Source organism: Esox lucius, chromosome 6 (assembly GCF_011004845.1).
Source record: "Esox lucius isolate fEsoLuc1 chromosome 6, fEsoLuc1.pri, whole genome shotgun sequence".
In the NCBI taxonomy this organism is placed as follows: domain Eukaryota; kingdom Metazoa; phylum Chordata; class Actinopteri; order Esociformes; family Esocidae; genus Esox; species Esox lucius.
Genome location: NC_047574.1, coordinates 16225127 through 16244331, shown reverse-complemented (window position 1 = coordinate 16244331; position 19205 = coordinate 16225127). Strand labels below are relative to the sequence as shown.

The window sequence follows — 19205 nt, the reverse complement described above, 5'->3', positions numbered from 1 at the left end:
TTAATTCATCAAATTGAAGTTGAATAGTAAACAAAATTCACTATTTCGTGAGTGGAAAAACGTACGAAGAGCCATCAACAGTGTCATACAAAGTGATTGTTTCACACTCTGAACACATCGTTGTTTTTATTCTTTACAAGGTCATGCGTTATAACATATGTCAAGTAGGACTATAGGCGCATGTTAATAGGCTGCTAAATGAATACACAGTATAGTTATTGTATGAATTTCTATTACAGCCTAACACAGATTGTTGGGCGTAGCCAACCTGTAAAAAATGTAACCAACCCTTATTTCGACTATATTGCGAAACTGGTAAACAAAATATATGTTCTTTTTTCCAGAATGCTTAATGAGATGTGATAATATACTGATTCGATTTTAATCCGATATTGTTAGGCGGAGTAAATATAACCAAAAGTACTGTGGCTCTGCCCAGCTTGACAGTAGTTTGTATCATATAGGTGCTCGGTGTGTATACAAAAATACCTAGTCGACATGTACAAATTGGGAGTCACATTAACTCAAAACCAGGGATTTCCATAATATCATTGTTCGAGAATATTTAGCAACTGTACGTGGCACTGGATAAAACAACGTTGTGCCACCTGGTGGTGCGTCATTGTTCTCCTGGCCAATCACACTAATGTACCCAGAGAGATGCATCCCATGCGCTCGTGGGCCTTTTCTCAATATCATAATCATAGCGTCCTCTCTGCAGAGGTCCCGCTCCTCTGACCCTCCCTGGACTGAGTTTTGAAAAGGATGTGAGGAGCGAGGACGCGATGAATGATTTTGAGAAAGACCCTGGAGATTCCACAGCCCTTCTGTAATTGTGTCCGGATCTTGATGGTTCGCTGACCGATAAGCGACAACGGTAAATCCAGATGGTTGCTACGAGGGTGCGCCCACGGTCAGAGAGGGCTTCAACCACTTAGTTTGGACTACATATTGTAGGAAACTGTGGCACATTTAAATGGACTGTTTCGTTGCGCCTTATGTATCCTTCTTGGCGTCACCCATCAATGAAGCTACTGAAATTTGTGAGGTAGGTACACATTTGTGAGCAATGTGCGTTTTATATATTTCCTCTTGCTCACAGTAGCTTAAATTTATGTGGACTAATTAACTGCGTTTTTTTTTTTGCACTGTCGCTAATTAATGTTACATTTCACCATTGCCATATGTTCCAAGATTACAGAAATGTTAAATATAGCATTAGGACATTATGTCGTTTTGTTTGTTACAGTGACCAACCTTTTTATATGTAGAATATATTTTTTATTACGCTCTTTTCAAAGTACGCAGAAGCTTGTGACAGTATATAGTTGTTATTTAAATGTCATCAGCATCATCGCCAACAAACTAGTACTTGAAAACGATTGAACTAACTTTGCTTCATGAAAAAAGAAAAGAAAAAGCATGTTCATTTTTTATTGAGGGCACTTTGTCAGACTCGGATAATGTCAAGACTGTATGGTAAGTAATAATGCAATATACAGACTTCTCTCTGGTGTAACTGTAATATCAAAGCTTTTGTTTCAAAGATTCTGACATCTTTCTGTGCCAGCTGTTTCCCTTGTGTTTGGAGGCTTAAATACATGCTTGCCATTATTTGGGAATTGTTCCATGATGAGCACATTGTGTGAGTTGTACCTGGAATTTGGAAAATAAATTGGAAAAATACAGCCGGTGAAAAATGTTGTTTACCATTGACCTGAAAAAATAATTAAAGAGATTTGCTTTATTGAATGCATTGTTAATTAAAAACATAGTATGAACATAATATTTATTAATCAAGTAATAACATATTGGGGCACATTCAAACCAGAACACTGCCTGCAGTTATGGAATGCCCTCTTCAATAAAAACAACGGTTTTCAAGCATTAGATATCTGTTGACTTGGCAATTGCAAAATGTAGATTTTTGTTGCCAATTAACTATAGTGTGCTTTGGTTTATTGTCTGGCTGACAGAGGCAACCAGGATTTTGGCAAATATATCCTTGGGCTCTGTAAAATTTATGATTTTGCTGACCTTAACAAGGGCCACAGGACCAGTGGAAGAAAAATAGACACGTAGTACTATTGATCAACCGTCATATTGTACAGTTTCTTTCTTTTCTGCTCATGCTTTGTTATTTTGACGACAAAACCACACATGGTGTAAAGAACAAAGAGCTCTATTTTCATGTCAACTGAAAAAACACAGTGATTCAAAGACCAAGTGCCAATGCTGTTAACAAATTCCAGACCTTTAAATTTTTGGATGACATGAAAATACGTAATTTTACCTTGCACACCAGTGATGATGATAGATTTGAAATTAAATTATGTGAACAAATGTTTTGCGAGGTGGGGGTAAAAAGTAATACAAATTCTCAATGTCTTTCCTTTTATTTGTTAGTCATTTATACAGCAATGGTGTACAAACATATTCTTCATGTCTCCATGTCCAAGTCTTTCCAAGCAGACGCTAAGCCAGTTGCATGAACATTAGAGGTACAGGTTTTGTGGTTTGGTATCTGTTGCAGTCAGTATGCTGTAAAGTCTCTTGTGGGTATGTCCTTTTGATGGATGGTCGCATGGGAAGGTTGTGACAGCCAAAGATTATTATTATTTACTTGTTTTCATCATGTGATGCTTAAGGATAGCCTAACTTGAGGAAAGGTTTTATTCATGTGCCAATTCTTTCACAGTATTTTAGAGTAGGAAGCTCTGTGTACTTTTAGAGCAACAGTTGTGGTAATCTCACTCATTGAGATTCATTAGTCCTCATCTTTATGTTGAATCCATTTAAATCCACTTTCACAGGACTCCAGAACAGAGTGGCTATCTTTAGACTGTGAACCACATTTCCATTGCATTCAAATTAAATGTTCATGCCAGAGCTTTTGTTAATGACATCTCTTTTGAGAAATGCTTGCTATCTATGGGAATCATGCTGTGTTGGAAAACTCCTTAGCTATAAGGGGATATTCCTTTTGAGTACTCCTCACCCTAACCCTCTGATATCATTTTCAAGTAAGGGCAGAAGTACTATGATTGAATACTACTAGATGAATGGCTCAATGGGAAGAGAATGGAGAGAACATATGGTATTGTTACTGTACCTGTTTAGTATTAGAGTAGGTTTTTGACGTTTCTGCAGTTGATTCCTCCAATGTAAAAACATGGTGGGTGCTTCATCAACGCAGAGTGGTACCATAGTTCCCAAGGAATCAAGCATGCGATCCAGATTCATGAAAGTCTATGGAATAATCCCTGTTGGCGTAATGGATGAATATCTCGTTGTAGTACAGCTCAATGCTCACTTTCTTTTTGTATGTAAATAATTCAAATTGTGTGGAACCAAACTCCTCTGTCTGTATTCAGTCTCTGAATGTTGTATTTCACTAGCAGCACCATATCACCAAGTTCAAATCTGAGCATGTTTATGTATGGTCATTTTGATATTTATGCTGAGAATAGTGTCAACAAATATGAAACTGACTGACCCAAACATATCCCTTCAACTTGCTGGTCCTTAATGTATTTTCTGCAGATTTTATAAACAGTGATCTAAGGTATATATTGCCTGTTTTGAAGGGGATAAAATCATTTTAGTGTAGTTTAGCCTTTTCCCTGTAGGGGATTTGCCTAGAAAGGGTAGAATATGGTGACTGGGTGCTGTTTGTACTAACTGCTGCTGTTCTGCACCCACAATGCTTGCTTAGTTTCAGAGAAATTGGCCTGGGGGGGGGGGGGATTTAATCTAGTGCCCATCCCTTATTTGGTATTAGTCTGGTAATATTTAGAATTTTTTTTTACTTGTGATACACAGTGTGAAGCCATCGTTAGGCAGTGGTCCGGATCTTGATTAATTCATTTGCCTTGGTCAGAAAAGCTGACAGTTTCTTTGCTTTAATATGGCACAGAGAGAATGGTTGTAAAAATAATAATTTCAAAAGCCTGCATTTTGTACACAGCAGATAGACCAGACATCAGGGTCTTTAGACAAACTCCGGTTGCAAACCACATTCAAGACTAATGGCACGAAGGGATATTGTCTGTGGACAACTTTAATAACTTGACTACTAGGCTGTGTGTTGATAATTAAAATGGAACTTCAGGTACTTGCTACCTGTTGAACTTAGGGTTTGCAGTGAATGTGTCCCTGCTACTATGCAATCAGTATCCAGGATTCAAACAAACAAAATAATGTAATTTTATTTTTATTTTGGGGTATAAAATCAGTTGGTGATGACATTGATGTAAAAAGTACAAATAAAACTGGAAGTTAAAATACTAGGGAAAGTGGAGAGTCGTATGAGTTAGGCAGTTATAGTGCTAGATTTATAAGGTTTAGAAGCCTGATGTGTGGTCTGGGTATATAAGAGATTACATTTTTTACCCAACTCAAAGAAGGAAGTGTGGACATGAATCGGCACTCATCTCAGGGTGAATCTGCACAACTTTATTTCCTGGTTACAATGTTGCGGCTCTTACCGCACCATAAGGAACTCCCATTTAACTTGCCCATACTTATGTTCCCACCTCCACCCATAGTCTGAAAATACTAAACCAAACCCAAAGAATTAAACAACAAAATGGGGACAGGATTTATCTAAACAGTGTCAAGGTGGTGAACTAAACCGCTCCACTGGGGATGGCCGAAAGTGTACTACTCAGTGACTAACTGTAAGTATAATTTTTCTGGGGGTTTGCCGACTGTCTGAAGAAACATTATTTAAGCTGGAGAGGTTTTGGTGTGAGGAGTAAAGCCATAGGCTGATAGGAGGCGAGAAACGCTGGTTTTCAATATGGCTCCTGTTGCCTCTTTCAAGGCTGTTTTTGATGTCGGGAATACCGTTCTGATAAGCCATTTGAGGTGGGGTTGGAGGGAGCAGAGGTAATGTGGAAAACGGCATTGGTTGTCAGAAAGGCCTTGAACTCCATGCTTGTAAAAATGTCTGCATCGTCTGACACCACAGAATGGGGAAGACCCAGATTACTGAACACTTCCCTGAGATGCCAAGTTGTTGTTGCTGAGTTTGCATGGCAAACTGGGAAATCTTCAACCCATTTGGTGTTTGGAGCTTGTGACTGATGGGAGCTGGTGCTGAAGCATTCTTACCGACTGGAAAGTAACACATGATTGTATCTGCTTTTCCACCACTTTGCCCTAACCCTGCCACCACATGGGCGCTCTCACTGTTGATGTTCTTTTACAAACACCTGGGTGCGACTCGTGGAGTTCTTCCAATACAGTGTGACTTGTTTGTGGTGCAATTCTGGCCTCCACCGGGAGATTGTCTCTCCTTTTTGAAATATGTCTGCAACTGCTTAATAGGCTGTCCACACTAAACCTGGTGACTTTTGGGAAGGGTCTTTTACAGTTCATTTCTTCAGTTGGTTATGGTCAGTTGGAGCTACCTCATCAAGTTACAGGGGATATTTTGGGATCTTTGGATCTTTATCTGGGAATGGAAACCTGCTTGATACAACTTAGTTTATAGACCCTAACACTAACAGACCATATTTGCAGTTGATTTGGATGGTGAGGTGGCATCTGTATGCACACTGGTGACATTTCTTAACAGCAAAAATGATCCAGTTGAGAATATCTATTTTCTGTGCATTCCATCTTATGAGATCTCGTATGGGGAGGCGCCACTTATGATCATAAGCGGACGCTCTGGGTTGTAATGCCCAAGCAATGCTGAAGACAACAGCACGTTGTTGGGTTTCTGGGTGGCTGTTTGTCTTTATTGCCCCCACCTGTGTTCTTGATCTCTGTCCCTATTGAAGTTCCTTCCTCCCTAGTGTTTGTTTTCGCTCATTTTTTGGTTTTCATATCACTGCAACTATTTTCTATTCTTGTGTAGAACTAAACGTATGGTTCCATCTCTCTCCCTGAATGAAATAGTAAAGAGAGGAAAAATAAACTTCAAGTCTCTCAAAGTATCTAGACCAAGTCACTGCATCGGAATCAGCACATCCACTTTTCCGAAATAAACCAAGCCTTATTCCCTGTAAGGCCTACATCAGCTGATACTTCTGCCTTAAAAGTGAAACAAGATTCAATGCTTTCTTCACATTCTGTTTTGCTCAATGTACTACTCAACAAAGTGTGCATCCAGAGTCAGCGATAAGTCAATGTGTAGATTTACTATTAAAAGCACAATTTAAAAGGCTGACCCTTGAAGGAACCAGACATTCACTTTAAGAAATCAGCTTAAGGATGGAGGCAATCAATACACTGTATAACATTGCTGTGTGGCTACCCAGTTCAAAATACAGCGTTTATTTTTTTCCTGGGAGACAATTGTTGAAGAGACTTGATTGTCAATTTATTTTTTACTTTTGAGCTAAGAAGATGAGGAAACCAATGAATCAGAGATCCCAGATTTTTATTTAAAGGAGTTGTTCATTTTAAATTTGTGCAGTGCATTTATTGAAAGTCCATTTATAAAAGGCACATCAAACAAAAGCTGGACTGTATTCTTGTATAATTTATTCTTAAATTAAAAAAAATTGTATTGCAGTCACATCAGGAGTGTTTTCCAATTACAATTACATTTGATTACCAGTATCAAAAGGGTTCAAACGTATACAACTATGACACACCCCTAATACATGTCTGTTGATGTCATGAATAGAAAAAGATGCTACCCCTTGGCACCTCCATACCAATGAACCTAACAGGAGCACCCAAGGACAAAAATATACTGTAAAATACATGTGTTCTCCAGGTTAATGATTAAAGTCTTTTACTTTTCCAATTTGTATTAAGTGAATGTATCCAGTTGTTTTACAATTTTCATTGTCTGGATCATTTTAAATATCATTTTCTAATTCTAAACTCCTTGTAGGTATTAAATATTGTAGCGGGGCACAGCAAGCACCCATGACAGCTGTTCACGGCCTTAGGGTGATCTATTAAACACAACAAAAGAGAAAGAAGGGGGAACAGAACGTAAAAATGTACTAAAGGATGAATAAACTGGCAACTTAAAGACAACGGCGCAGCAGCTCCTCTGTGCGGATGGAATATTAGTGCTCCTTTAGCTCTGTCACAGTCTGTAACATAAACACAACAAACACACGCCACATTAGACAATAGCCTCGTTCTGTCTCACCTCAGGCAGCTTTTAGTGTCCCCTATATAGCCGCATGGATTACCCATAAAGAGAGGCAGGTGTGGAGGGTTGGAACTGGCCCTCCCAGCTGCCTCTCGAATGTTCCTGCACCCCACCGTGCCTGCTTGCTGTGCACTGCACCGTTTCTGGAACATTCCGGCTCCCGGTAAGCACTCTCCAAGGTCCTGTGCCTCCATGGCTGGTGCGCAGTGTAATGGCACGGGCATGCACGTCTGTCTTGGGAATGGGCTCACTCACCTTTATTGATTATATAACAAATGATAGCAGCTGCTGAATGAATTCAAAAGGGTACAAAGGCCTCTTGGCTACTGATGTACAAGAAAGTGCCACCTGATTCAATGGATGGCCCTTCACAATGCTACAGGACAATGACCCAAAACACTGCCAACAGAGTCAAGGAGTTCTTCATGGGAAAAACTGGGATGTTTTAGACTGGCCAAGTCCATCTCTGGGTTTAAATCCGATTGGACATGTATTTCACTTGCTGTTAGAACCTCCCCAAAACCTAGAGTGCGCAGCAAAATCAAAGCAATTTTTTCTTTACTGTCCCAATTATTTTGAAGGGCACTGTACAATTAAGGTGGTGAATGATATTTTCTGTCTGGGAATATTTGTTTTACATATATATATATATATATATATATATATATATATATATAAATTTTTTCCAAATAATGTAGTTCTCTACACCCATATTTGACTATATTCCTATTGTTACCCACTTATCAGAAAATTAACCCTTTCATTAAAAACCAACAGAACAGGCCTACCATAAATTGTCTCTTCTATAGCGTTTGTGCAAAAGAATCAGGTAATCATTCATTTCTAGGCCAAATTATTTGGCTTCAACAGTTTTGTAAGAAGACATTCGAGAGGACAGTCCCATGATGAAATTTGATCTCACAAAGCCAGTGAAGTGGTCAACAGAAGGCACACCGACTTCTGGAAAACGGCACCCTCATCTCTTCCATCGTCCTTACTGAGAAATGCGATTATCTCTCCTCAGACTAACAAAGTCATTTCCTGGTTGCCAAAAATCTACACAGTAGATTTGTTTTTTTTTTTAAATGAGAAAACAGGCTCTGAATAGTGAAGGGAATTCTTGTGCCGCCTATTGTTATTTTCATTTTGTATACTGCAAAAATAGTTTTTTACACCGTATGTAACCTTGTTGAGCAAACGTGATGAGAGAGTTGGTTTGAATGCACTGTTGCTGTAATTCAGCTGATCTCCAAATGGTGGGTGAATATTCTGGATCTCCTTTGCAGCTCTTCATGATTACTAACGCACTAAAATTGGTTATATGAACAATATACAAAACTGTGCAATGTTCCAGAAGGAAGGTCATTATCCCCACACCATATAAGCGCTTTTCACCTGTTGTCACAGAAATATCTGTTTCATAACATCGTTTTGGGAAACCACACATTCAACTCTATTTGTATAGCATTTTGTTATGTATGAAACACTGCGATTCAATATATCAAACTCAAATCAATGCATTTCCAATACTGGTAACCCACAGTTCTTGTGGTATAACACAAACAAGCATAATTAGTCAACAAGCAATCATGGTGTTGACGTAAATAGAAATGGGCACAGGTAAGCCCATCTGTGTTTTGGAGCAATTATGTAGATAAAGAGTAAGAATAAGAGGTGTGAGAGGGAAAGAAAGGGAAAGCAGAACAATGATCTGTAATTAGATTTGTGACACTGTATAGTACATTACCTTGTATATGACAATGAGCGAAGCTGGGTTGAGAGTATAGCCATACTTGATGAAAATAAGTTAATTAAAGCCATACCTACAGCTTTTCTTCTTTTTGAATAACTTAGAGATACCAGTTCATGGTAGTTGATCATGCATTATTTCTGTAGCCCATGAACTAACCATTGTGAACATTGTTGTTGAAAATAACCTTGTATGTTTATCGAAATCCAGTCAGGAACAATTATTCAAAATAATGCCTTTTTTCAACATTTAGGGAAGTCAGAAAATATAACCCTAAACCCTATAAAAACACTTCATGTCTTCTTGGGCTACATTTCAAATGTTGGTAAATTAAAGTGCAAACCCCTCAGACAAAAATGACAGACAGTTATGGTATTGGAGCATTTTCCCTTACCCTTCTAACTCCACATACCCTCTAGTCATAATTTGACTCTATAATATCATGCAAAGTGCAAAATTCACATGGGAAACTGTGGAACGACTTGTGATTTTTGATTGTTTATTAATATATTTGTACAAAACTGTTTTACATTCCTCTCAGCACTGTGCAGTGAGTATTCCATAGTGTCATTGTATTCAATGTTTTGGTGTGGATTTTGAGTGGCGGCACAAATGCCACACAAAAATATGTAATTGTTTTAACCTTCCCCAGATCACTGCCTCAACACAGTTCTACCTCAGATGTCTAAGGAGTGTTCCTTGAACTTTATGACTTTGTTTTTGCTCTAATATTCACCATGAAGTGAAGTGAATAGACAGGTGTGTGCCTTGGTAAATCATGTCAAGTCAATAGAATTTGGCACAGATGGACTCCAATGAAGTTCTAGAGACATCTCAAGGATGATTGAAGGACACAGTATCCATCCAAGTTCATTTTGGTGTCATGGCAAAGCGTCTGAATACGTGTTCATGTGATAATTTAAATTTTTTTCATACATTGGCACACATTTTTAAAAACATATTTGTTTTGTAATTGTAGGGTATTCCGTGTATATTTATTGATTCACTTATAAATGTAGTCTATAACACAACAACATTCTGAGAAAAGGAAGGGGTCTGAATACTTTCCAAAGGCACTATAAATAACTTAATTAAAACTAATATTTAATGTAGAGTTCTACTCAAACATTTGGGTCTGTGTGGTCAAACTTTGACTGGTACTGTACATCCAGAAAAAACCCTGCAGTTACTTTACTTCTATTGCTCCTTGGTGAGAGCTGCTGAATGTGCTTCTTGCATTGACATACTGTTCTGTTTCTACACTGGATTATTTTTATTGGTCCCCTCTTAAAATCAGTTACTGACTAGTGTTCAATATGCAAATATTGGGCAAAATGCGAACAAAGGCATGACAAGAGAGTGGACGTTAATCAGGACACTTCATAGCTTATGCTGCCCTTCAGTTGAAATCTTCAGATGCATCTGAGAACATCACAACATTTTGCATGTGCTGTTTTAACCATAAATGGACATACTACATCGTTCTTTTCATATTTCTCTAATCTAAGTGTTGAGGGTTTGTCCATTTCAGGCTTTGTGTAAATCAAGGGAATTTAGATTCATGGTTATTATATGAAGCCCTTTTCTGAGCGTGCCCTCAGTCTGTTCTATGTAAATAAATCAATAAGGCCTAGCTGTCCATCATTTGTGAGAGGGAGGAAGGGCGAATGAGAGAGGGTGAACGAAGGAAAGCAAGAGAGAGGGAGAGATGTGGATATGAGCGTCTTATGGTTCCCTGTGCTTGTTTGACAGCCTGTAGATCCGAAGCAGCTTGCATCCCAGCCAAGTCAAGGCGAGTCCAGGGCCACACGGCTGTGTGTGGAGTGATAGGATGCAGGCAGAGGGTGGAAGAGTGAAGTATAGAGTGAGTGGGAGAGACAGGGAAGGAAAACAGCAGCAGAGGGACCTATCCACATCCAAACTCTTAATTGCATTGATTTTTTTGTGTGTATTCATCAGTCCCCCTCTTCCTAACCCTGAATTAGATGTGTTGTTTATTATTCAGCGATAATGTGTTTTGTCATTATGGATTTTATTTAAAATTGTTTTCCAAATTAGCCTTTAATATGAAGTAGATTTTATTATTCAGTTCAATTATTCAGAATTTGTTATGCTGTTTCTCTTGCCAAATCTGTGCTATCGAATTTGTGAAGAACCTGATTCAATGCAGGATTTTCAGTGACTTGGGATACTCAATTGTGGAGATATCTTCTGAAGGACCTCTGATGCTGTTATGGCTCTTATCATGTTAGTTGCTATATAATCTACATCATAAACCTTACATGCAGGAAGGAATGCACACTCTTTAGAACCTTTAACCTCAAAGAGACCACTAGGAAAATGCGGCAGAAATGTGGCAAGGTTACCATATTCAATTATTAACCTCCAGTGGTGGACGTTTTGACGTTTTCAGTACTTTAAATTAAGTTGGTAGTTGTGTTCTTAAGTTTGTAATTGAATGTGTAAAGAGTAGGGGGACTGGGCTGTAAGTAGGTATTTTATGATTTTAGGGCTGTTGCCCAAAGAATGCACAAAATTAGCCTGTTGAACCCAAATACTTATTACTCGAAGTGCATACATAGATGGCCATATTTCGAATGTCCCATCTGTATGTAAAAATTAAAAAGACTAATAGAACATTGGACTTGAGACCAACATTTTCTTCTACACCCCCCAAACTCAGATGGTGCCAGGCTATTGCATCGCCCTCTGCAGGTCCCCTGGGCTCATCTGAGAGCAGAACTGGGACCCTGGTCTTGCAATGACAAAGTTCACTGCAAGGCATGATTTTACTGCTGTACCATTCAGGGGGCACAGTTTAGCATTGTTTATTTTTACTATAAGCTGTTGATGCATGAAATATATGAATCTGGGCGTCATTTAAAGTAAAAATATAATGGTTCATTTTCTATATTTCAATACAGGGTGGTATTACTTAGGCCACTAATTCCAAACATCCAGTAGCTAATACCATAAACATTGTGTTGTGTAAATTGTTTGCTTTTCTGTTTGGATTCCGTGGTAAAATAAACACTAAAAATTTGTAACAGATTTTATTTAGATGGGTGAAATGTCTGCTGCGTATTGAATGAGTACAAAATATTCCCCCATTCACTGCATGCCTTTGTTTCCCCACCTCCCTGGTTCTTTGATGACACACTTCATCAACCACATCTTCAACCTGTGAAACCTAATTTCAGGCACTCTGCTAGAATGCTCACCTTAAATTTATATTTCTTCAGGTTTTCACATTCATACATAGTTTTTTTTTGTGGAACGCGGTTAAGTGTTTTGTTTATACTGTAGATAGTAATTGATTTATACACCCGCCCTACCCAAGATTTCCTATTTGTTTGTCTATAATTTTTTGGGTGCTGAAAAAATCGAAAATGAAAAGTCCACAATATTGGATCAGTCCATACAGACCATTTGATCATTACTATTCCCCCCAACGGCTCCAAGGTGTCTTGTCAGAGTGTCCAATGTCAACCATTCAGAGGTAAGAGCTATAAGAGAGACTGTGATGGTGTTGTCACTCCATGTTTGCCTAACAACAGTCCCTACCATATATCACTCACAGTTGGTACTGTGCTCTTCTCACATATTATTCTCTCTGGGAGCACCAACCAACACGTGTTTTGAAACTTCACCCTTGCTCTGTGTCATTGATTCTCCAAAGACATGAATGTCTATCAATTCTATCTATCAGTAGAGAGAAAATAAGCCCTCTGGCAAACTCCTGTATCAGGAAATAAACAGGGAGAACTGTACCATTTAGCTTGGGAGTAGATACCAAAACTCTGAACATTGAACATGCACATATGGAACTAGTTTCCTTTGCATAATTTGTAACAATAAATAAACCAAATACTTCAAATGTTGCATTATTAAATAGATAGCCTGCTATCTGTAATTTCCTTGACATTTAACGGTTAAAAGTTAAGTACCACTAATTTCTGTATAACTAACACAATAGTAACAACATTGTGGTTATGTGTGATAGTACAATAAATTATCTGGCTTGTTGATAAATTATCAGTGAAGTGTAACTGGCTTGTTGTTGACTCAATGTTGCGCACTTGTGCAATTGGGCTGTATGCTGCTGGCAATACTCGCTGGCAATACTCGATATTGTTTGCCTGTTGGGCCCTGTCTGGGGCCTCCTCCGGGTAGGGCCACAGTGTCGCCGGACACCCCCGTTTCAGTTCCAAGGTGTTACGCTGCTATATTATTGTGATATGAGGAATGCACTTCTAACTTTTCTCAGTTTCCTCGAGTTTTACATTTTAGGAGGATATGAGGTCCTGGTCCACACCTGCGGATTACCTGGTTTGGGGGGCCCGTTGCTGTCCCTGTCCTTGTCCACCTGGTCATACTTCTGACCTAGTCTAAAATCAAATAGACTCTGGATTTAGCCCAGAGCAATTTATTTATTATTCCAATTGGACTCTTAATATCTCACCCGGCACAGCCAGAAGAGGACTGGTCACCCCTCTGAGCCTGGGTCCTCTCTAGGTTTCTTCCTAAAATTCTGCCTTCTTAGGGAGTTTTTCCTAGCCACTGAAATTCAACACTAATGTTGTTTGCTCCTTGGGGTTTAAGGCCGGGTGTCTCTGTAAAGCACTTTATGACAACTGCTGTTGTAAAAAGGGCTTTATTAATACATTTTATTGATTTATTGATCTAAAACAGTGGGAAGATTTCCTCAGATTTAGTGAACTCTTGCATTTTCTTTTTGGGTTTATAATCCAGCACTTTGTATTTGATATTATACATTGACTAAGACTTCAATTTTAAAGAATTTTCATCCATTTCAGGTTAATTGAAATTACAGCTTTGTAGGTTTTATCCATTCTGCATACATTTATTTAATTTTTTTTAGGTTGGGAAAGTACTGTGAGTATCTAAAGCCAATATGAGGAGACCAGAAGTTAACGCAAACTGCTAGACACACTGGCTAGAAAGGGGGGAATATCTCAGGCACTTAGATAAAAAAACAAGAAAGCAGGCAAGCCTAGTTCAGCCAGCCCACAATAAAATGTGTTAATTGTGGCTGACCTCTCGAGAATCAAGCCCGGGTGGCCCCCATGAAAGGCATTGTCGTTACCCACTACCCCACCGAACTGCACGCATGCACATTAACATCACACCAAGTTTGAATATTTTGTTAGACACCATTAACTAGCGTAAAACTGTGTAATGTTTCTTATTAAGTTTACCTCCACCACAAACAGTATCTATGAACTGAATGACTTTTGCCACTTTAACAGCCAATTAGCCATTCGTGAATGACATTGATACAATAACTACTGTATCAATATAGGTGACAATAACATACTTTTTCATCAAGTGAAAAGACGAGAGAATCGTGTAGCAAGCGAAAGTGTTTGTCTATGTCCTGAGACATAATTCGAAAATCCAACAGAAATATCGCAATATCGTAAACAGTTTCATTTTAGGCTTCCCATTACGTATCTACTCAAGGTTGTAACCAGCAAGGTTTTTATCTACCCTGAACAAATCCTCCTTTGCCACTGGCCGTTATAACAGCTAATTAGCCATTTGTGAATGACATAGATACACTATCAATATAGGTGACGATAACTAGTGATGGCCATTCAAGGCTTCATTAGCATTATTTTAGCAGCAGGATATTATGCTGGCAGCACTCAGATTTCTTTATCACAATAAAAGCCATAATTGAAATGTATATGGCAATATAGATAACAATCTATTCTGTGAAAAAGAACAGACAAGAATAACATTGGAATTAAACATAAAATGTACAGACAAGTTTGTTGGCTAGCTTGTTTGCTTGGTAGCTTTTCATGGTCATGCTGTGCCATGCTTGTACTGCAGCTCCTGTAGGAGCTCACTGGGTATTTGTTTCAAGTAATTTTTGCCTTCAATCTTCAACATGTGAAAAGCATGCTCCATTGGATTCTTATCGGGTAATTGACATGGCCAGTTGAAACTGTTCCACCTATTCATCCGGACAAAAAATGTTTTGGTAGCTATGGAAGTGTGTTTGGGGACATTGTCCTGCTGTATTATGAAACACAATTAGTTTAGAGGCATGTGGTTATATCTGAGCAGACAAGATGTTTTTGCACACCTCTGAATTCATGCTGGTGCTGCTGTCAGCAGTCACATCATTAATAAGACATCTATGGGCCTATTTACACTAGACTCATTTTATCTAGACAAACAGTATTGAATTGTGGGCCGCCACTTTCCGAGGTAATGTGGGACAATTTTCCCACAGAAAATACCTATAGAGATTACGGACTAAACAAGCAAGCTAGCCAACTAACTAGCCCAGTTGCCCAAAGCAATAAATCATAGTTTAAAAGGGCAAGGCACAGTGTGCACATTATCCCAGAGCATATTTATTTTGATTAAATCCCATTGCAAGTGTTTACAAAAAATGTGTTTACATAGTATATAAATGTTGTTTAAATTAAAATGTCAACACTGTTGTCATTGTGAATAGGCCCTATGTCTGTCGTCTGGAGTGTTTGTTATCTGTTGAACTGTTACTGATCTTAATTTCTTCACTATTGAAAGTATTCTTCAGTCATCACATTCTTTCTTGGTCTACTAGATTGTTTGCCGTTACTGAGCTCTCCAGTGCATTATCTGTTGTCTCCAATCCATTTACTCTAATATATCGGCCTCACGATTGCTTCTCGTATTGACACTTTTTTGATCTGCAAATTTTCAGATAAATGCAAAGCGGAGAATGAAGAATAGATGTTGATAACTCTCCTTTTCGTGCACTAACAATGTAACAAACACCTACCTAAAAACAAGCAGCTGTGAAGGCAATTGTCCAAATATTTATGGTGCCCTAAAATCGAGCATTGATGTCTTTGAAACATTCTCAATCTAAAGGCAGGCCTTTAGGCCTAGTCAGTTAATTTCCATACTGTGCATTTTACAGGCTTTGTAGTTCTTAGTTTTATCTGTACATGCAGGGGTATTGGAGCATCACATACCCTGGGTCCTCCAGATTATTCCAATACCAGCAGGTCGATGAGTGGCCAATGATAAATCAACTGTCTCTCTCTGGATTAATGCAAGATTAGATGTTCTTTTTCCAGGCACCATCAGATGTTAGCAGTACAAATTGTTACTGATTTGGGAGATTCTTTTGGCATTAGTTTGGCTTGTGAAGAATCACGTTTCCCTTTCATTATTTTCTAACCTCTTGACTGCCAGATTATGAAAAACATTTAACACATCCCAGGGGATTTTGACATGTGGCATGACATGAAAGCATTCTGATGGAAGTCTGAAGATGGTACATTTGTTGTAGATAATCTTTTTAGTTCACAGTACCATCTCTGGAATACAATAATATATAGATAATATTATACTGGCAAAAATAAATAAATAAATAAATAACATTGCAACGCTGCAAATTATTATTTTCCTCTAAGTATCAATTGGAATGTGGGGAAATATTGAGGTACTAAAATTCTGAAGGAATTTAAGATGAATGGATTGTAAGCATTAATTAGGATCATAAATTGCATTAGTGAATGGATTGAAAATGTTTTCTGTGCAAGAGGGGGATGATGTTTTGGCAAGGCACAAACCAATGTGTTTCAGGCCAAGACTTACTGGTAGACAGAATGCTTATTGGTTTGTTGCTCACTTGTTTGTGAAAGGTTATAGAGAGAAAGGTTATCTTTTTTTATGCAGCAGAATTGAGTATATAAAATGTATTTACATATCATATTCAGGCAAAATTACAGCATATGCAAACAATAAACAATTGATGTAATTTGAAGAAAAAAGTTCCCACTTAAAGATGATAACAGTGGTCATTTGTTCAAAAAAATAAAGGAAATATATGTCCGATGTTGTGTATTGAATGTGTTTTTCTTTCATGAAAAACAGAGGTTGAAAAACTACACTCTCAATGACTGGGCTTACTTCTACGTAACCTTATCATAACTCATACGTCCTACTCTTTTGCTGCTGCCAGTTGTCAGGGGAGTAGGGTGACTTTGTGTAGCTGCTCCTTTGATGTTTATTATTAACTTACAAGATATAATATGGTGTAATTAATAAATTAATAAATAAAGCCACTATTGATAGTGTGAGGGAGTCATTTCCCTCTCTCCTCTGTGAAGACTCTTCCAGCCCAGACATGGCATGGCAGCCCAGACTGAGTTGTAACCGAGTACTATGGCTTTATGTCATAATCAGGAGATGTCTGGCCTTGTTTACATAATTCCCAATCAATTGTTAGGGCATGTTATTTTTGGGTGTGTTTCACAGTTTAGGTGTCGTTCATGTGATTAAGTAAAGTTCCAGATTCATGTTGTTAGGTTTCATTTAGGTTGTTAATTGCATACTTGCTGGATTTCTTCAGTATAAAAATACCGTGATGTTGATTAAATGACGCCACACTTAATCACCCCATAGTATAGGTGCCAAGAACACATAACTACAGTGAACCTTTTAGAGTCGTTACCCAAATTCCTTCATTGTCCCTCGCCTTGATACAGCCCCTGAAAACATTAAGAGACCACTGCACCTTTTTCTTTCCTTTCCCAAAAAGTTGAAAAATAAGGTTTTGAGTGAGGAACAGAAGTGTTAAATTTTACCCCTTCTGTTCCTCACTCAAAAGATTCCTTTTCAACCTTTTTGGAAAGGATAGAAAAGGTGCAGTGGTCTCTTCATTGTTTCCGGAGCTGTACATTGTTTTGATACATTTACCGTACAAAGATCATTTACGTCACTCAAACAAAAGTCTTAAAAAAATGAATTTATCAAAGAAGCCTATTTTGTTGTTATGTACTCAAATAATTACATAACTGTATTATTATATGTATATCTATCCACTTACTTTTCCCGCATGCATACCTGGGTGCCTTTCACATTTAATGATTGACATTATGTCTGGCATGGACAGGCCTAAATTAATTTTGCTCAATCACAGGGTCTCTGTTTGCTTGGTCATAATGAAACGTTAAAGATACAGACTGGGATTTTCACAAATAAGAAACAACTTTTTAAAACCTCCTGATTTGGGCTGGTGTAATGTGTTTTTTATTATGTAAATAATCTATATTTGGAATCACCACCATACCTCAGTTAGCCATAAAATTCCAAGTTTGAAATTGTTTTTAATAATGACATGAGGCACATAACAGCACATTCTGTACATTAAATTTTCGGGAACCCGTTTTGTAGCACTTTTACAACTAGTGGCCTGGAAAGCATTCTGGAGAGACAGGGCAAAGAGACAGAAAATCAGTATCAAAGTTTCCATAATGTCTGTGCTCAAGATACTGTCAATTTCAATTAAGATGGGAATTTCAATTAACATATATTTCATGATTTCCGTTCATTCACAACGTATGTGTCTGCACAACAAGGACGATGGTTGGAATTTCTGTCAGTGGCTGTAACAGGAATTCTTTTTCTGAGTGTGACAAGTATCTCTGGGATGTCTACAGCTTTGTAGGGATTTACATATTTTATATTTGGTTGCTTGTTAACTATGTTAACTCTACATTGGATTATCCCTATTTTGTTTGAATACAAGTGTACGATGACGGAAAAGCCCATTTGAATCAGCTTAATATAGTAGGCTGTTGACCAGAAGAACACAATATTACAGGTAGATTTTTCTATTTAAGAAACCAAACCCAATGGGAAATACATCTTAAACCATTGGTTAGTACTGTAGGTTAAACATGTGGGTTTACTCTAAAGAACAAAGATTGATTTGTGCAGGGCTGATGTTGGTTTTAAAGTTGGGTTTTAATTAATTAATACAGTTATACAGTGCCATGAAAAAGTGTTTGTCCCCTGTCTGATGTTTATCTTTTATGTTTTGCTCTCTTAGATTCAAAAACATAACTCTACTTTATAAGCAATGACTGCAACCAAATGCTTCTTGTAGTTGTTGTTCAGTCACTTGCAGCACCCTAGAGGATTTTGGCCAGTTCTATGCAGAACTGCTTTATTTACGTTACCTTTGTACGTTTTTGAGTATCCTGGCTTTTTTCAGATCCTGACACAACATCAAAATGGGGTTTATGCCTGGACTTGGACTAGGCAATTCCAAAACTTAAAATTGACTTTTCTTCAATCTTTCTACAGTTCCATGTGTTTTTTGAATCACTGTCTAGTTGCCTAACCAAGCTACACTTCATCTTCAGCTCATGGACAGATGACCTGACATTCTCCTGTAGAATTCTCTGATAGAAAGCAGAATTCATGGTTTCGTCAGTGATGGCAAGTTGTCCAGGTCTTGAGTCAGCATAACATCCTAACACCATGGTATTACCTCCATTATGCTTTTTGTTTCTT

The 19205-nt window shown here is 38.0% G+C and overlaps 1 protein-coding gene across 2 annotated transcripts in view; it reads left to right on the top strand.

The window, feature by feature from the left end:
* The first annotated feature begins 781 nt into the window (after positions 1 to 781).
* Positions 782 to 19205, top strand: part of chrm3a (cholinergic receptor, muscarinic 3a) — an 81482-nt gene continuing 63058 nt past the window's right edge. For both annotated transcript variants that reach the window (XM_034292955.1, XM_010869978.3), the window contains exon 1: positions 782 to 1048. In XM_034292955.1, the coding sequence (XP_034148846.1) occupies positions 999 to 1048 (50 nt within the window). In that variant the 5' untranslated portion in view covers positions 782 to 998. The remainder of the gene's footprint in view (positions 1049 to 19205) is intronic.